General features: G+C 39.1%; 1 protein-coding gene across 1 annotated transcript in view; it reads left to right on the top strand.

Annotated features, from left to right (window-relative positions):
* Window positions 1-7,129: 7,129 nt before the first annotated feature.
* LOC140767654 (phosphoenolpyruvate phosphatase-like) overlaps window positions 7,130-20,527 on the top strand; it is a 32,278-nt gene continuing 18,880 nt past the window's right edge. The window contains exon 1 of the mRNA XM_073107649.1: window positions 7,130-7,438. Within this exon, the coding sequence (XP_072963750.1) occupies window positions 7,130-7,438 (309 nt within the window). The remainder of the gene's footprint in view (window positions 7,439-20,527) is intronic.

Below are 20,527 nucleotides of genomic sequence, written 5' to 3'. Positions count from 1 at the left end.
TCCAACCCAATTAGGATCGAATTCGGAATAATTTACTTCCTACCCTAATACGGATTTAGATACAAATAAATTTTTTGAAAAAATCTCAAATATGGATTTGAATACAGGTAAAAACTCAATACGGATAAGGATATGGGTCGGATAATTTTTCGAATACAGATATGGATATCGGATATCCATTTACCTGTGTATTTTTTGAATAATTTATAATTTATAGTTATTTAAATATTGAATATTGATATTGTTACTAATAATGTGGTCTATATGATCTATAAGGATCGGTTTTGCTAAATTTACATGTATTTGACATGCGAATTTTTTTAACTCTTAATATTTTGTGTTAATTGTCTCCAAAAGAAAGGTTATAATTCGTTTAAAATTCGATCCACATTCGTTTAAAATCCAATCTTCTATTCGAAAACTATCTGATCCGTATTCATTTAGTTATGATATGGTTTTAAATTTTAATATCCGCCCAATATCCATATCTGAATCCGTATCTGGATACAAAATATGAATATAGATATGGGTTAAGCACTATCCGATCCGTATCTGATCCGTTTTCATCTCTATCTGCAACTGTTGTTATCGTCACCGAGGTATTGGATCCTCTATAATAAAAGGCACAAATATATTTTATAATAACAAATTAAAAATTGCACTTACAAAGAACTCAATCTTCTATGGTAGAAGCAAACATATTCAAGTTAAATATCATTTTATTCGAGATTTGGTCAAAGATGATGAAATCGAGATTAAGTATTGCAATACTTAAAATCAATTAGCAGACATATTCACCAAAGCTCCCAAGATGGATACTTTCACCAAATTGAAGAAAAAGCTCAGCATGAAAATGGTCTAGTTTAAGAGGAAAATGTTGAAATATTAAGTTAGCCCATTTGACTAGTCAATTAGATTAATTGGCTAGTGTAGAATTAAAAAAATATTTAACATTGGTACTTTGGTTTTGAGATGATTCTTAGCCTTCTTTATGCCTTTGAATTATAGCAATCTTTTGAGTTCTTTAGAAGTTAGAAATCAAAGAGTTATATAGTATAACTAAGAATCATGTAAACTACTACTATATATGTGTGTGTGTGTGATTTTATTTTATGCCAAGTAAGTGAAGTAAGAAAAGTTTAAAATTTTTATCCACTTTATCTTGTGTTAAGTATCAAAAGATCAATCTTCTCTTGAATTTTCTAGCACCTTCTCCTAACATAGTCAAGTGCACCGGATACAAGCCGACCAGCACAATCTCCACCTAACACTTTATATCCTTTTTTTTCTTGAGAAAAGAAGTGGATTAATTAGCCCTCCCAAGTGCAACTAAGAACTATATTTCTACCATAATTTGTGAGCTAGTCAGCTGATTAGTTAACTATATATGGTTGATGAATGAAAAAGAAAAAGAAGATAACAAATATAAACAGTCATCAATGATCGCAGTAGCGGTCCACAGAGCCGAATTTGACCCTTCAAAATATTCATGAATAGTAAGGTGTTGATTTCAATAATTAGGTGGGAGATCCCCATTGACGGATGTAAAGGAGGGCCTCCTAGTGGCCGATTGCTTCAATAGCCAAAGTGGAATGATAGACGCAATACCGACTGTCGCGCTAATTGGGGAACCAAGTGAGGTGCGCAGCATGAAGCTTGCCCTATTGGATTCGTTGGGACTCGAAAAAGAGGCATCGATGTTTAGTTTGAGAAAACCAAATAGAGGGGGTTCCCAGCGGATGAGCCTAGAAGGGGTAGAAGGCCTAGTGTTCAGTGGAGCCAAGATCTCATAACATTCTTATGCAAGGACGAGCATTCTTTTCTACACTATCATTGGAGGTTCACGGAACGAGTTGTATACAATATTGCTACGGTGCATCCATACAAGCCAAAACATGATGCCAATGACAGCCATGAGTAAGGCGTGAGAATTGCTTGACAACAAGCTAGCTCAAGGAGCCAAGAACTATCAGCCCACGCAAGGTCTGATGGGCCAATGGGCCAGATTTCCCTGACATCCCATATTCAACATTAGGAGTTGGTGGTCATTTGGATTTTTGTCATGAAATCATATTTCTTGGTTAAAACCTTCAAACAAATAATGCAAAAGAATGTAAAAGAACTAAATCTAAAAATAGATGAGGAAGAATCCAAACAAATAATGCAACATAAGTCCTTACAAGTTTTCCATGTTTTTTTGATTGAAAATGAGCTGATATCTCAGCTAATGGTTACATCACGCTCTTATTTTTCCAACAGCTAGGCCATCCAAGGCTGTGGACCCATTTAATGCCCATCCTATCTGAAACAAAAATGGAGTCTAGCTCCGGGGGCAGCTTATTAGTCCTACCCCAAATAGATTTGGTAGCAGATTTCCTCCCTTAGATAACCAATCTACTGCCATGTTTCATTCTCTATATGTATGAAGGAATTTAATCTTTCTAAATGATGACAAAACTGAGTAACAATTTTGGATTATCCCTTTTAACTGCCATGGGCCACTGTCCTCCCCTCTGAATATTCTTATCAAGGTAACAGCATCAGACTCCACAACCAGCTATCCCACTTTCCATAGGCTTTTCTCAGGCCCGCCTGCATGGCCCAAGCCTCATAATAGTTAGCTGAATCTCTAATCGTCAGAACTACCGTTGCTTGTAGGAATTCACCTTTTTCATCTCTGATGGTGAACCAGACACCTTCCTAATATTCTCTCTTTGAAGGACCCATCAATAATTTTCACCCAGCCCAAAGGAGGAGGTTCCCATCGCACCTTTATGGTAATGTTTTTCGGTCGACTCACACCGTCAGGCTTCTTCATATATTCTTGATCTAGCACAAGTGCCCTCCTTACCACCACTTTTGCCCTTGATTTTTATCTTGGAAAATTCTGAAATTTTGTTCCTTTCAAATTTCCCCAAATCGTGGCCGTGATAGTAGCCTTAATCATACTATTAGTCCTCGGGTCCATATTCCACTTGTGTGTGATCCATTCCGATTCAACGACCAAGCCTTGTACCTTTCTGTCTTGATCAGCTCAGCCAGACAAGCCCAAACCTCAAGTGCAAAATGACACATGTAAAATTGATGCGTCCCTGTTTCAGGGAACAAGCCACACATCTCACAGTTATCATTAGGCCCACATCTCAGTCCATAAAGGTATTCATGGGTTGGGACACTATTCGAGAAAAGTTTCCATAGGAAGGCTCAAGAGGGAAACTGGCCACCCAAGTTTTCCATGTTACCGGATCTTAATCATTCCTTTCATATCTATCAGATATAAGAATACAAGGGATCCTAGGAAAAGCATTATGTAGCCTTTTCAGTTCTGCCTGAAGGCCAAGCTGCCTCTTGGATTGGTCCTTTTAACATAGGATATGAGGGAAGTCATCAGGTTACTATTGATGCTCGATGCGAACCATCCAGCAACTACCAATCTCGATGCGAACCATCCAGCAACTACCAATCTCACTGTCATTCTAGAAACTATGTTCCCTCTTCTTCCTTACAACTGGAAGTGTAGAACAAAAAGAATAGCTAGCTCTACTTCTACCTATCTTTAGGAAGCCTCGCTCCCCCTTATCGTCTTTCGTTTGTATGCTTTGTGGAAATGCACACCCAACATGTTCTTTCAGAATGACTCGCACAAGCCGACGTCCGAGATAGTGTTATTGCCTTGCTCCTTCCTCAAAACTCAACAATATGAAAACTAGTAGTTTTTCTTCGATATTTAAAGTGTAACAAATAGAGAAAACTGTTGGGTTTTGGCTCGTTCCATATAGGACTTAGCCAAGTCCTGTTATAGATTTCCTATTAGTAGATTGAAGTGGGGCCCATATGAAGCATTATAAAAAGAAAATTAGGTTTTCTTTTTTCAAGGGGAATTTGCAAAAAATAGAGAAAGGAAAAGAAATCTATTTCTTTGTTATAATTTAAGATCAATAAGTGTCTAATCTCAACATTTGATAGTATTCACATTAGCTCAAACTAGCGTACACGATGTTAGCCACACGGACCTAGCGACTTTTGGCCGATATAAATATTGATATTAGATATATGCTCTGCCCCGAGTCTAGACTGAGCGAGTAAATGATCATTGTAGCTATTATAAATGAAGTAACAAAATGTTATCATGCAAAATGAAACAATAAAATGTAGTTATGTTGAATATTAAATAAGCATATGTACATGCATGACTTGAGTACCACAAACCCATAAAATATATTATAACTATAGTGTCCATACTACTCCTAGACTACGAAGGATTCATTTGCCTGACTTACAGTTGCATGCACTCCTCAATTATCTAAACCTCATGCTCTAAGATCTTTCTCGTACAGTGGTGAATCTACCAAAGTTATGAAAGTAACCATACATAAGAATAATACTTATATAGAACTAAAACATAAATAAGCGCCAATGTCTTATGAGATTAGGTGGATACACTATAAACTCTTCTATTTATAATCCAAATAACAACGATATTAGTATTGCCGGTCTTAGGTGCCATTAGGACCAATTATACCAATTCACTACTATGCAAAAATAAAGTTGACTTATAACAATTATTGTGAGTAGATTATAATTCTTGATAATTAATATTTAATGCATTGATCTAATATGGTCACAACTATACATAGCGACTTAAGATGAAAGATAACAAATAAATCCACTTGGTCTAGCCTTAGGCCCAAAATAATATGTTGGCTCCATTGGTGGCTTGATGATCGCACGTTGAATTTGAAGACCCCAATTTTTTTTCGTGCCCTTCATCTTGTGTCAAATCTGGTCTCTCATGCAAGAGTCTCATTTTAGGCCAAATATATTGAAGTTAATTGCAACCAAGGGCCCAAGGCCCAACCTAGGCATAACTTGGGTTGTGTTGCCCGCAACCCACTCATAGGCAACTGGGTTAGGTTAAGACTCAACCCAAGCTTAACTTACCCCCTTCCTCTCTCTTAGCGAGAGGCAAACCAAGAGAAGATAAAGGAGGTGGTTACTTACAATCATCACCAACAACATATGAGGCTAGCTCTGCTGCCAACAACTAGTCAAGGAAGGATGCGCAAGGCCGAGAGGGTTGAGGCAAGGGAACATCCACTCCATGGTCAACGACCATGGAGATTTCTATTATAACCAAGCAAGCCATGAGGGCTCTAAAGAAAAGGCACCTATAGCTTCATCTAGAGGAAAATAACACAAAAACCAATACAAATACCCTAAGAAACCAGCGATAGGGCACCTATGACACAAAGACATTGAGGGAAAGTTTTTCGAGTAGGTGTAGGGTGAACACGAGGTCACAAGACAATCTCTCTAAAAAAGGCAAAACACCACACAAAAAAAGCTGGAAGACTACATGCAACCAAGTGAAATTATCTTGAGGAGGAGAAAGAGGACTCATTGATGGTTCAAGAAAAGGGGTCTACTCACACCTACAATGCTCTAGCGATGGGTTTGGCACAACAAGAAGAAAGGGGAAAATGTGGGTGATTACAAGTGGAGCCAAGAGAAGAAAAAAAAGAAAATGAAGGATAATTTGGTAAGGATTGTGGCTAGCACAGGTGCATTAGTTTTTTTTTATTGGGTGTTACATCCTTTATGCACCTTGCAAAAAAAATTTAAGCAATGGCATCACTAAAATGTTGCAGTTTCACTATCACTAAGTCACCTTTCTTTGAAATCTCGAGGCTTTTGATTCTTGTCTGCTCACTTTTATATCTTTTGTGATACCTTCTCAAGATAGATTTTTATAATCTTTACATTTTGATGCCACTCCTTGGCAAGATAATATGTCGAAGTACTGCTGCATATGTGGTTAACCACCAAATTATGCGGTATGGAAGATTATTGTCTCGTGATAATTTTGAAAAAGTTTTTTTTTCTTTTATGTAGAGCTTTACAACATGTTGTATGAGAATTGGACAATGTCAAGTAATTTGACCAAATCTCCCTAATTAGCACTTATAAAATGCCACAAATATTGATCAAGAAGAGTATCCATTTTTTCAGTTTGGCCATAAGTTTAGGGATGACAGCTTATGGAAAAGTAGAGTTTTGACCATAAGAGCTAGAACAACTCTATCCTAAATTGACCTAAGAATTGGGGATCCCCATTGCTTACGATGTTTTATAGAACTCCCCAATAGTTGGCCACATGACTTAGAAAGAAACTAGCTACTTCCTTAGTGATGTAGTATAGCAAATCTAGTGTAAAGGTCGCATACTTTAAAAATCGATCAATCACAACTAATTTAAGGCAATGTCCTAGGCTTTTAGTAAGATTACAATGAAATTTAAAGAGACATTTTTCCATGGTCATCAAGAACGAGGAGCAACTACGACATTCCACATGGAAGCGTGGCGTATTTTATCATGTTGGCAAATAAAACAAGTGTGAAGTTAGGGAGAAGTTTCTACTTTCAAACAATATTTATAGATACACAACGCCTTATATGGCTTCGAAGAGCAGTTCTCCACTGTGGTATGCAATGCTATCATTGTGCTCTCAAGTTATCTTCTCCTTTTGGTAATGTTCACCTTATTATTCTAATCTTTTTCTATTGAGCATTTATATAATGTGGTTGCTAACAGTGTCTTACTTGGTTATGCTTAAATGTATTTATTATCTGTAGATAAAAGTTTCTGGAGTCAACCAGGCTGCAATAAATCAACAAGGTCGCGGGGACTTGTCTACTTTAGTAGTACAGTAACAGCTATTAGCTCTCTTGTATTTCTTGAACCCTTGAGTTCGATAATCTTGTCTTTTCAAGCTTAATTGGAAGAGAATGAAGCTACAAAAATCTTTTGTTTTAGATAAATTCAAGCCCAAACAGGAGTTAGCTTGTGGAAGTCAGTGCACTGTGAGGATAAACTTGAGAATCTTCTTGCCTTGTAACTGTGCTGATCTTTGACGGGGTTGTATGCTAGTTGAGATCATATTTAGTTCTTTTCCTGTTTCAGTCTGTCAAGTGGTAATGTCTCAAGCCGTGTAACCACTCTCTCGAGTAATAGAGGCAAGATTGCATATATTCTTCCTTTGCCACAGACCCTGCATTAGTGGGAGCTTGGTACACCTGGAGACGCTAAAAGATTACTACGACATGATTTTATTCGTGCATTCTCTTACATCATGCTGTCATCATATGATTTCTTTCAAGTTGTTTTTCTCCGAACTTTCTTCATCCATGCACTGAATGTGGCAGGTAACTTGGAATTAGTTAAATACACTCCTCAATGGCATTGGCTTCTGAGGGAACTGCAACGAGTGGACAGGGAGAAGACACCATGGCTAATCGTGCTCATGCATGCGCCGCTTTACAACAGCAATGAAGCACACTATATGGAGGGTGAAAGCCTGAGAGCTGCTTTTGAGAGTTGGTTTGTACAGTATAAAGTTGACATCATCTTTGCAGGCCATGTCCATGCCTATGAGAGATCGGTGATTTCCTCAACCATATCTTTAAGTAGATATGCTGATTTTACTTTCCACTAAAAAGATGCATCTTATGCTTGTTGGGTTTATTTAACCAAGTTGGTTTGGGCTAGCCCAATGAGCCGATTTACTTGGCTAATAATTGGTTGAGTAAGACTTTTGTTAAGGGGTACTTTTGCTCATGCCACCTAGTGAAAAAGAGAAGACAAGAGAAAAAGAGATTTTTTTCTCTACATACAATAAGAATTTACAACTAAAGGATTTTTTGGTTGGGATCAAGGTACAAAGATTTTCTTCTTCACATCTACAAGAGTGTTCTTGTTTTAAAAAGGTTTGGGTTTCTCTACTTGAGGTGTTCTCTAAACTTATTAATTTGAAGCTAGGGTTATTGGTTTCTTGTGGATGACATTCTTGTGACTTTGAGAGACTTGTTGTGGTAATCTTTTTTGTACCAATTCTTTTGATAGTGGATTCAATTTCACGCTCCATGAATTTTCCTTTTGAGAAAGGTTTTACACATAAATTCGGTGTTTTAGCTTTCTTTGGTGCTCGGTGTTGTTAATTGCATATCTTTCTTAATTGGCATCAATTTTAAGTTTTCATTGTCATAGATCTCTTGAGTGGGAAAAAGAGCTCCTTTCCAATAAGTGGTACCAGAGCCTTGGTTGGTGCACATAAGGTGTTTGACAAAATTCCCTAGAGAGCTATAGAAGTAAATACAAGTAAAATGATGAGCTTAAATAGTGCCAATTGGAGGACATGAAAAGGCAAGATGCTAGACTTACTTTATTGCAAAGAAATGCATGTTACATTGGAAGATGATGCTAAGCCAAAGGATATGTCAGAAGATAAGTGGAAGCTCTTGAACCGGCAATGTGTTGGTTTCATTCGGCAGTGGTTGGAGGATAATGTCTACCATCATATGGAGAATGAGACATCGGCTAGCACATTATGGAAAAAGCTATAAGACTTGTATGAGAGGAAAAGTGCAAATAACAAACTTTATGTCTTTAAGAATGTTAGGTTTTTTAATTGTTGGCAAGTGTGTACAAAATATTCTAAGTGTATTTTTTACATGTATATGAGCTTTACACAAGTCTAAAATATCACTGGTGTGAAGAATTGCAAAGTCATTGGAGAAAAGCCGTCGCGTTCTCACCGCGTTCTCAAATGCGTTCGAACGCGAAATCTGCGTTCACACAGACAGAGAACCGCGTTCACAAGCCCGTTCGAATGCGAGCACTGCGTTCACAAGCGCGTTCGAACGCGGGCACTGCGTTCACACAGACAGAGAGCCGCGTTCACAAACGCGTTCGAACGCGGGCACTGCGTTCACACAAACCGAGAGCAGCGTTCACAAACGCGTTCGAACGCAACCTGAAGAATTCAAGCTATTGCGTTGGAACGCACTTGGGCCCGTTCGAACGCACCCGGGCCCGTTCGAACGCACCTATGAAGTTTGCAATTTATTGGATTTTCGTGAGTACGGATAAGACTCAGATTTGGCTCTATCTTGAAGATCATATATAAGGATTGTGAAACCCTAACTTTAGGGTAGTAGAAGAACATTATTGAAGGAGACTTCTTGAGGCTACATCGGTTCTTCAACGAACAAGGTTCTTCTCATCTACAAATATTAATCTTTCGTCTTAAGGGCTATCTAGACGAAAGATCAATCTCGAGGGCTACGAAAATTGGACTTCAATCACAAGAAGCAGTGAATCGTGGGTTCTAGCGATCAAGACTGAGAGGAACAAAGTCGTTTGGATCGACGGGTTGTTTTGTGAGTCAGTCTTGTAACTGCTATTATCATAGTGATTGGTTTTGATCCGAGTTTGGATCCGTGGTTTTTTCTCGTTTTAGGTTTTTCCACGTTAAAATCTTGGCGTTCATCTCTGCTTTCGTTCTTAATATTTTTTCAGACTTTTACTTAAGCGAACGAGTGATATCATTGCCTAGTGTTTAGATACATACGTGTGTCTAGGGGATTTTTCAAAGAAGTTTGTTAATTTGAAGTACAAGGAGGGCACACCAATGGCGGATCACTTGAATGAAATGCAGAGTTTAGTGAATGAGCTTGCAACCATGAAGATGGTATGGGATGATGAATTCCGAGCACTTATACTCTTAAGTTCTCTTCCGAAAAGTTATGAAACATTGGTGGTTACTCTCATAACAACGACATTGAACGGAGTAGTGACAATGAACATGGTGAAAGCTAGTTTGCTTGAGAATAAAACAAGAAAGAAGAATATAGATTCTTCACATTCACAAGTTTGTGTTTCGAAAAATAGAGGGAGGAGCAAAAGTCATTTTTCTCATAATTGTGATAAATCTAAAGGTAGATCCAAGTCAAGAAAAGATATACATTGTTGCAATTGTGATAGACCCGACCACATAAAGAGAGATTGTAAGTTTCCACGAAAAAAGAATGAAAAGAAAAGTGAAAGCAAACAAGAGGATAATGATACCACCGCGATTTTGGATAAAGAATTGATGATATTATCTGCTTGTGACGAAACTTGTGTTGCCATTGCAAACCAAGACTTGGATTGGACTATTGATAGTGGAGCCTCATGTCATGCTACTCCAAGGTTGGATTTCTTCATTTCTTACAAGATGGGAGACTTTGGTTTTATGAAGATAGGCAACAATGGAGTTGCAAAAATTATGGGCTTGGGTGATATACATCTTAAGACTAGTTTAGGCAATAAGCTAGTACTTAAGGATGTGAGGCATATTCCGGATCTTCGTTTGAATTTAATCTCCACCGACAAATTTGACGATGATGGTTTTGAAAATTGGTTTGTTAATGGAAATTGGAAGCTACTCAACGGTGCACTTATCTTAGCAAGGGGGAGAAAATATTGTTCACTTTACTGGACTCAAACTAGGGTGTACAATGGGTAAATTAATACCATAGAGAAAGAGACATCTATGGATCTATGGCATAAATAACTTGGTCATATGAGCAAGTGAGGCCTCCAAGTACTTGCAAAGAAAGCACTCATTTCCAATATCAAAGGTATGCCATTAAATCGGTGTTCTCATTGTATTATTGGAAAGCAAAGTAGAATTTCATTTTCATATACTTCTAGTAGAAAGCATGATTTATTGGAGTTAGTGCATTCTGATGTATATGAGCCCATGAGAAAACAATCTATGGGTGGTATATTTTACTTTGTCACTTTTGTAGATGATGCTTCTAGAAAGGTGTGGGCATATACAATGAAGCACAAGAATGAAGTATTTGGCATTTTCAAGTACTTTTATGCGAAAGTTGAAAGGGAAATCAGAAAGCGTTTGAAATGTATTCGGACGGACAATGGTGGAGAATATAGAGGTCCATTTGAAATCTATTGCAAGGAGCATGGTATCCGATATGAGAAGACGGAAAGCGATACTCCTCAACATAATGGTGTAGCGGAGCGGATCAATCGCACTATTTGTGAAAAAGTGAGGCGTATGTTATCACATGCCAAATTATCAAGATCATTTTGGGGAGAGGCAATGCGGACCGCATGCTATTTGATCAATCGGTCTCCTTCCAAGCCTTTGAATGGTGATTATCCGGAAAAGGTGTGGACCAGTAAAGATGCCTCTTTCAAGCACTTGAAGGTATTTGGGTGCAAAGTTTTTGTTCATGTTCCAAAAGGTCAAAGAAGTAAACTTGATAACAAGTCAAGGCCAAGTATCTTCTTGGGTTATGGAGGTGAAGAGTTTGGTTATCGTCTTTGGGATCCAAAAACTAAGAAGTTAGTTAGAAGCTGAGATGTTGTGTTTTTTGAAGACCAAACTATTAAAGATGTTGACAAGGTTGAGAAGTCACAACCTAGTGAAGGTGAACTTATTGATTTGAGGCCTATTTCTCTTTTGGTGATTCATGATGAAGGGGAGATATTCAAGAAGATGAACATGAAATGTTTGGTGAAAATCCTCTTGAAGATTCTAGCCAACAAGGAGAACCTACACATGAGCAATCTTCTCAAAATCAACCTCCACCGATACTACAAGTTAGAAGATCTATAAGGGTCTCACAACCACCAAGAAAATACTCTTCTAATGAGTATGTGATGCTTAATGATGTTGGAGAGATAGAAATATTTCAAGAAGCAAATATGTATGAACAAAAGGACAAATGGCAAAGGGCTATGCAAGAGGAGATTGATTCTTTGCATAAAATTAAGACATATGATTTGGTGAAGCTACCAAAGGGCCGAAAAGCTTTGAAGAATAAATTGGTGTTCCGATTGAAGAATGAAAGTGATAATCAAGTCAAGTTCAAGGCACGACTAGTTGTCAAAGGCTTTGAGCAACGGAAAGGTATTGACTTTAATGAAAAAATTTCACCGGTTGTTAAAATGTCTTCTATCCTGATTATTCTAAGTCTTGTTGCATGCCTAGACTTAGAATTGGAGCAATTAGATGTCAAAACCGTTTTTCGTCATGGTGATTTAAAGGAGGAGATCTACATGGAGCAACCCCAAGGTTTTGTTCATAAGGGCAAAGAAAACTTGGTTTGTAAACTAATGAAGAGTTTGTATGGATTGAAGCAAGCACCTCGGCAATGGTATAAGAAGTTTGATGGTTTTATGATGAGCCACAAATCTGCTCCAACGTCAACTACGATATAACATCTAGTAACCCTTATCCTGTACATGATAAATCTGCTCCTATTTATGTAATCGTTGGTGATGGAGGCAATCAAGAAGCTCTTGCTTTGCGGTAAAGGAAGTTTGCAGAAGAAAACCTTTCAATGTTTCTCAGTTAATTCTATACCTGCATATAATCACATTCTTTTCATCCTAATTGATAGGTTCTCTGACCCGCAACCAGACTACTCTGCATTTAGAGAGGCCAGTTATGGACATTCTACATTAGAATTGAAAAACAGAACTCATGCTTTCTACAGATGGAATAGAAATGATGATGGGAAGCCTGTGCCAACCGATCTTGTTGTATTTCACAACCAATACTGGTGAGTTTAATGGACTCCGCTAGAAAAATATTTTAACTTTTTGACTGATTTTAAGCAATCTATATCTACTACAACATCTTAGTGGCCACATTCTAAAAGATTATAAATGTTTGGGGGCTGTATCAGGATGTATTGAATTGAAAAGCTTTTAAATGTTGGAGGCTGTATCAGGATTACTGAAAAGCTGAAAAACAGTCTGCATCAAACTTTTCTCATGTATGGGCCTAAAATAAAAACATACCATCTCAAGAAGTTGTTGAGTTGATCCTATGAAGGATTGATATATTGACGAAAAAAAACAAAGTGAGATGAGTGACGAAGAGGGGAAAGACCCACCCATCCCTCAGGGTGGGGAAGATGTTCATCTAAGAAGAGCGTCAGCATCCAAAGTCTCAGAGCCTGAGCCAACTAGGGAGAAGAACTATCCATCGGCCACCACCCAACGGTCTTGGGCGTCTGTGGCAGTTGGGCCACAGCGGCGAGGAGGATACGGGAAGATCCGAGAGGACATCTTAGAAAAGCTGAGAGCTCAAACTAAGGATTGCATAATACTACCACCGGAAGTCTTGGCAGGATGTAGGGAACGATGGAAACGCTCCATTTTCGGGCGTTTCCTCAGCCGAGGCATCCCTCTGGCAAGACTAAAAAGTATCCTTGCTACCCTTTGGAATGGCATTGAGGGGTTCTCAGTATCAGACATGGAAGACGGCTTCTACGTATTTAGATTTGAGGAGGAAGATATGAGCTATGCACTCACCAATGGGCCGTGGACGATCCAAGGCATGGTGTTGAATAGGATACCGTGGCGAAACAACTTCAGATCGACGTCGGATGCTTTCGCAACCGCACCGGTATGCATCCAACTGTACAACCTCCCGAAAGAGTACTGGGAGCTCGAAGCTCTTATTCTGGTGGCGGCATATTTTGGCAAACCACTTAGGGTGGACGAAACAACGTTAGATCACACCAGGAGCCGATTTGCGCGAGTGTGTGTGGAGGTTAACCTCAAAGAGCTGCTCAAATCAGCAGTTTGGCTGGGACTGAAATCGGATCAGGTGGACCAAAGAGTCATATACGAAAACATCCCACTATTCTGCTATCTATGCGGACGTATAGGCCACTCAGCGACAAGGTGCCAAGCCGCTGACCAAGATGCTCATATGCATGAAGGCCCTAATACAACACCATGCACTGAGCAAGAAGAACAGGAGAAACCGGAGGATGGGGGCCAAATTGAAAAGGTGAGAACGGACCCAAGGTGAATCAAGATACAGTCACGCGAGGCCGAAAAGGCAACTTGGGAACGCCACACCATGGAGGAACTCAAACCTCAGAAGAAACCAGCATGCAATAGGGAACCATACCCGTCCCATCGCGACAGACAATGGGAAGAGCAAACCAGGCACTAGAGCAGGAGGAGCTTATGCGAAGAAGCCTATGGTCATGGAAGAATATGATAATACACACGGAGGACAATGTCAGGCCCATGGTCAACACGCTAACCAGTAGGGCAGAAGGCCTTCTACTGCCTTACTAGACGTGGGCAAAGGAAAAACGAAAGTGGATGACCCTCAAACGGCAACGGATACGACCTTATCAGACAAGGACAAGGCCAAAGGAAAGAGAGGTGACACCCAAGAGAAACCAGGGCATGGCGTGAGCCAGTCCGGTAGCCTGGACCGGGGGAGCATGGGTCAAATCAACATACCAACATCATCTAGCTCGAAGCTCCATTCGGGAGGGGTGGGGAAACCTATGGACACGCCAAAGTCAGGACACACCGAGGAGGTACCTACTCTTGAATCTGGCACTGCTGTAATTAATGGGCTGTCCTTCCGGCCAGGCTCAAGCAGTTGATGAGCAACGAGATCACCTTATGTCAGAACGAACAAGGCCAAACAGCATGGGAACGAAATGTACCCACCGGAGCTCATGCAGGATGGCTTGGCCTCAGCAAGCGAGGGACCAGCATCGGAGAAGGATATTAACCCATCTAGGGCGCATGTGGAGGCAGTAAGGTCACTCAAACTAGCACTCTTGTCGTCTCTAGCACCCATGCTATCTCCAACTGGACTGAAGGAGGCAGTCATGGAGTCGATGTCACCCAGAATCACTTGGCGCTGGTGGTTAGTGTGGTGAGACACCAGCACGAGGTAATCGCCATGGAAGCGAAAGACGAGGGCAATGGACAACACGAAGGGGAGACGCGCTCTTCCGCCCCCAAGTGGGGAAGACTCAACTGAGTTTGCCCACTCCTTTATTAGTAGTTGCCAATGTTTAAAGCCTTTTCTCGGAATCATAGAGGGCACTCAAAAAGGAAGTGTTGGATCGATGCAGAGATTTGAATAGAAGTCATAAACTAGACATCCTCATCTTGCTTGAAACTCATGCAGATTGGAATGCGGCGAAGATTGTCGCCAAACCGTTAGGTAGATGCTGGAAATGGTTTGCTGTCCCGACGGTGGGCAGCTCAGGCAGGATTATTGTTTTATGGAAGAACACCTTAGGATGGGTAGAAACGGTGGCGGCCTCCTAATATGCCTTCCACATGGTTATTACGACCATAACAGGGCATACCTGGATATGGTCGGTCATCTATGCCAGCAACAACCTTGGGTTGCAAAAGAAGTTGAAAAAACCCCTAGACACATGTATGTATCTAACCTTTAGGCAATAATATCGTTCGTTCGCTTAAGTAAAAGTCGGAAAAAATATTAAAAACGAAAGTAGAGATGAACGCCAAGATTTTAACGTGGAAAAACCAAAAACGGGAAAAAAATCACGGATCCGAACTCGGATCAAAACCAATCACTATGATAGTAGCAGTTACAAGACTGACTCACAAAATAACCCGTTGATCCAAAAATCTTTGTTCCTCTCAGTCTTGATCGCTAGAACCCACGATTTACTACTTCTTGTGATTGAAGTCCAGTCTCGGTAGCCTTCGAGATTGATCTTTCGTCTAGATAGCCCTTAAGACGAAAGATTAAATTCTTGTAGATGAGTGGAACCTTGTTAGTTGAAGAACCGATGTAGCCTCAAGAAGTCTCCTTTAATAATATTTCTTCAACCACCCTAGAGTTAGGGCAACACAATCCTTATATATGATCTCCAAGATAGAGCCAAATCCAAGTCTTATTCGTACTCATGAAAATCTAATAAATTGGAAACTTCATAGGTGCGTTTGAACGCGGACCGGGTGCGTTCGAACAGCCTGACTTAATCTCAGGTGCGTTCGAACGGGCCCAAGTGCGTTCGAACGCGACAGCTTGAATTCTTCAGGTTGCGTTCGAACGCATTTGTCAACGCTGCTCTCGGTCTATGTGAACGCAGTACCCGCGTTCGAATACGTTTGTGAATGCGGCTCTCTGTCTGTGTGAACGTAGTACCCACGTTCGAACGCGTTTGTGAACGCGGCTCTCTGCTTGTGTGAACGTAGTACCCGTGTTCGAACGCGTTTGTGAACGCGGCTCTTTGTCTGTGTGAACGCAGATTCCGCGTTCGAACGCGTTTGTGAACGCGGTGTGAAACTCAACAGCTTTTCTCCAATAATCTTGCAATTCTTCAAACCAGAGATATTCTAGACTTGTGTAAAGCTCATATAAATAAAAAAATACACTTAGAATATTTTGTACACAATTGCCAACAAATAAAAACCTAACAATCTCCCCCTTTGGCAATTTGTGACAAAACACCTAGGTTACAAGATATTACAAAGACTTCAAACTGAGCAATCAACAAGTCTAGAATATTTTGCACATCAATCCCTGCAAAGAAACATATACCAATCCAAGATCAAGTGAAAATAACTTGAAATGAATAAACAATCCAAACACAAGTTATGAATGGAGTATAAGTTCAAAAGTACTTAAGCAGACAAAGTTCACAATTACTCCAAGCAAAGTTATAAGCAAGGTTATAAAGACTCTTAAAAACTCTAATAAACTCCCCCTATTCTCATACTCCCCCTACACACCTAGACACCTAGACACTCTCCCCCTTTTTGATACGAATGCCAAAGACTAGGAACTCGGAGGGAACTAACGATGAAGAATCGTCAACACGGAGTCGAGGTAGGTGACGAAGGTGGCCTTGGTTTCTTAGTAACTGTAGCTTTTTTTAAGCATTCTAGAAAAGAAAAAAAGTCGTAAGATTCAACATATGCCCAAAGCATACAAAAAAAATAACAAGAAATCCAAAAATTATAGAAACCATGAAGACCCTAAGTGAAATCCATCTTCCACTTGAAAATGCTAAGTTATCACGTTCAATCGCACAAGAAACATCAAGATATTAACTTTAACGTGATCAAAACTCGAAACCGTACGAAATCAATCAAGATCAAGAGACTTTGGAGATGCACTTCTATAAATTCAAAATAGATTCAAGACATAGAATATGACAATCAAATGAAATAAGTCATACACAGATCAATCAAATCATCAAAATTATATTATAATCAATTCTAATGCATCACTCAAAATTAAATTAATCTTGATTGATCATAACGATATGCATATGTAAGATGAGCATAGATAACATGAACCAATCTTCTTAAACAAACTTTCCTATATAAACAATGATGCAACACAGTAGTCAAATCGACTTAGTATTAAAATTTTACACTTTTCGACTTATTCTCCATAACATAACAGGAATTTTTCCTATATTTTTTTTACTGAAACATATATGTGCAATGATGGCTTTCACACATGAGTAGGTAGCCCTTTTCTTGTTTTACAAATCAAACAATGTGTAAGAAGAAATTCACATATGTCATTTTTGGAGAATTTTACCTCATAACCTTCATCACAAAATTGACTGATACTTAGTAGATTTACTTTCAAGCCCTTAACATAAAAAACATTTTCAAGAATAGGAACACCTAGAGTACTTACCTTTCTTTTACCTATTACCTTGGATGAGTTACCATCTCCAAATGTCACAACTCCCCCTTCATGTTCTTCGAGATTAGAAAATAAGGATTTGTCGCTTGACATATATCTTGAACAGCCACTGTCTAAATATCACAAGTCAGAATTTAAAGCTTTCAAGGCAGTATGTATAATATAACATTTCAAGTCACTTTTCTTGACCCATATAGCCTTTGTTTTCATCCCATAAATGAAAGCACCTCCAGGATTTTGCAAAAAATTGCAATGGGGTCGAATATGCCCTAGAATGCCGCAATAAAAGCATATTGGAACAAACCCTTTTTTACTCACCTTTTGTTGAGGAGTGTGACTAAGGTTTACCTTTGGTGCCGTTGAAGAGTTACTAGTTTGTTGATTGAACTTCAGTTTAGAGACATTAATCCAGGATTGTTTTGAAAAAGCGGTTGATGACCTCAGGTTTTCTTCATTTTGTATACCTGCAGAAACAAAGACAGTTTTATTATTATTTGAATTACCAGTGTATCCAATACCATACCTGTCTTTTCTAGAAATCTGAGCTTTTAATATCTCATTAAGTTTGTTCTTCCCTTTAAGAAATATCACTTCCTTCTGCAATCGCTCTAGTTCAATTTCATCAGCCTTCATCTTATTTTTTGCATTGTCAAGTTGTTCAGAAAGGTCTTTGACACGTTCAAATTCCAATTTGTACTTCTCCTCAAATTGATTTCTTTCTAGTTCGATTACCTTGAGTCGTTGAAGTAGTATAAGATTGCTTTTCTTGAGTTTAAACGACTCCAGGTACAAGTCATTATATGCCTTTTGAATTTCAGATTCATCTTCCTCAACTGGTAACATATTCTGATCATCTGAACTATAGGTATCAACAATAGAGTCAGTATTAAGTAGAGAAGAGACAAAGGCTACAAAGTTTTCTTCATCTTTTTCAAAATCATCATCAGATTCATCTGAGTCATCCTAAGTAACTTTCATAGCTTTACCCTTCCTCTTAAGACGATTAGGGCATTCTTGTGCGATGTGTCCAAAACCAGAACATTCAAAACATTGAATTTTATTCTCAGAATTCTTATTTTTCTATTTGACATTGTTGTTGCTCACACCTGTATTCGAACTCACAGAATTCTTCTTTTTCACAAATGCTTTGCTTTTCTCAAGTTTTTCAGCATTCAACTTGTTTGGCTTTCGAAAAAATTTATTAAACTTTTTGACAAACATGGCCAACATCTCAACATCTAAATCACTTTCATCATCAGACTCCTCTAAATTTTATTCAATTGTGGATAGGGCCATCCCTTTGGACTTCCTCGGTTTTGAAAGACTGGACTCAAATGTTTGTAGATTTCCTACCAATTGTTCAACTTTCATAGAGTCGATGTTCTTACTTTTCTCAATAGCTGTAACTTTCACTTGAAACCTTTCTGGAAGAGACGTAAGGATCTTACGGACAATTCAGTTTTCAGGAATTTTCTCTCTTAGGTTGAAACTGGAGTTGACTATATCACTCAGCTTTGCATAGAACTCATCAAATGTCTCATTCTCCTCCATACGTAGAGTTTCAAAACTAGTAGTCAACCTCTGAAGTTTCGAAAGTTTTACAGCCATAGTTCCTTCATGAGTTGTTTCTAAGATCGTCCAGGCTTCTTTTGCTATCTCACAAGTAAAAATTCTTCTAAATTCTTCCGAGAAAACACAACTAAAAATTACATTTATTACTTTGCTATTCCAACCAACTTTTTCATAATCTGTCTTATCCCATGACTCAATCGATTTCTCAATAAATTTATCATTCACCATGTACATTGGTGGACTCCAACCGTTCACAATGGTCATCCATACTCGCTCATCTATAGACTTCAAATAAGCTCTCATCCTAGCTTTCCAATATCCATAATTTGATCCATCTAGAATAAGAGGTCTAATAGATAATGGTCAATCTCTATGAAAATCCATGCCTATCTGATCTCTCTCAAAGGGTGAGAGAACTTGCTCTCATACCAATTGAAAAAACCCCTAGACACACGTATGTATCTAACCTTTAGGTAATAATATCGTTCGTTCGCTTAAGTAAAAGTCGGAAAAAATATTAAAAACGAAAGTAGAGATGAACGCCAAGATTTTAACGTGGAAAAACCCAAAACAGGAAAAAAACCACGGATCCAAACTCGAATCAAAACCAATCACTATGATAGTAGCAGTTACAAGACTGACTCACAAAACAACCCGTCGATCCAAACAACTTTGTTCCTCTCAGTCTTGATCGCTAGAACCCACGATTCATTACTTCTTGTGATTAAAGTCCAATCTCAGTAGCCCTCGAGATTGATCTTTCGTCTAGATAGCCCTTAAGACGAAAGATTAAATTCTTGTAGATGAGTGGAACCTTGTTAGTTGAAGAACCGATGTAGCCTCAAGAAATCTCCTTCAATAATATTTCTTCAACCACCCTAGAGTTAAGGCAACACAATCCTTATATATGATCTTCAAGATAGAGTCAAATCCAAGTCTTATCTGTACTCACGAAAATCTAATAAATTGCAAACTTCATAAGTGCGTTCGAACGCGGATTGGGTGCATTCGAACGACCTGACTTAATCTTAGATGCATTCGAACGAGCCCAAGTGCGTTCGAACGCGACAGCTTGAATTCTTCAGGTTGCGTTCGAACGCGTTTGTGAATGCTGCTCTCTATCTGTGTGAACGCAGTACCCGCGTTCGAACGCGTTTGTGAACGCGGTGTGAACTCAACGGCTTTTCTCCAATAATCTTGCAATTGTTCAAACTAGAGATATTCTAGACTTGTGTAAACCTTATATACATGAAAAAATACACTTAGAATATTTTGTACACAATTGCTAACAAATAAAAACCTAACAGAAGTTATGGAAGGAACTGGTGCAACTTGCCAATCTCAAACTCCCATGGCTCATTGTTGGTGATTTCAACGCATACGTAACAACGGATGAAAAGAAATCCAGCAGAGTGGTCGAGCTCGGCCCCAAGTGCAGGGCATTTGTGGAATTCATAGACCAGGCGGGCCTCTGCGACCTAGGATACGAGGGACTACCATTCACATGGTGCAACAACCAATAAGGGGATCGGAGGATATGGGTCTGGCTAGATCGAGTTATGGCCAACGGTGAATGGCTGTCGGCTCACCCTCACAACAGGATCTTTCACTTAGATCGTGCTGCGTCGGACCACGCCC

This window comes from Typha angustifolia, chromosome 9 (assembly GCF_048772165.1).
Source record: "Typha angustifolia cultivar Huaian chromosome 9, ASM4877216v1, whole genome shotgun sequence".
NCBI classification, from domain to species: Eukaryota; Viridiplantae; Streptophyta; class Magnoliopsida; order Poales; family Typhaceae; genus Typha; species Typha angustifolia.
The sequence above is the reverse complement of the archived record's forward strand: the minus strand, read 5'-3'. Positions and strand labels throughout refer to the sequence as shown.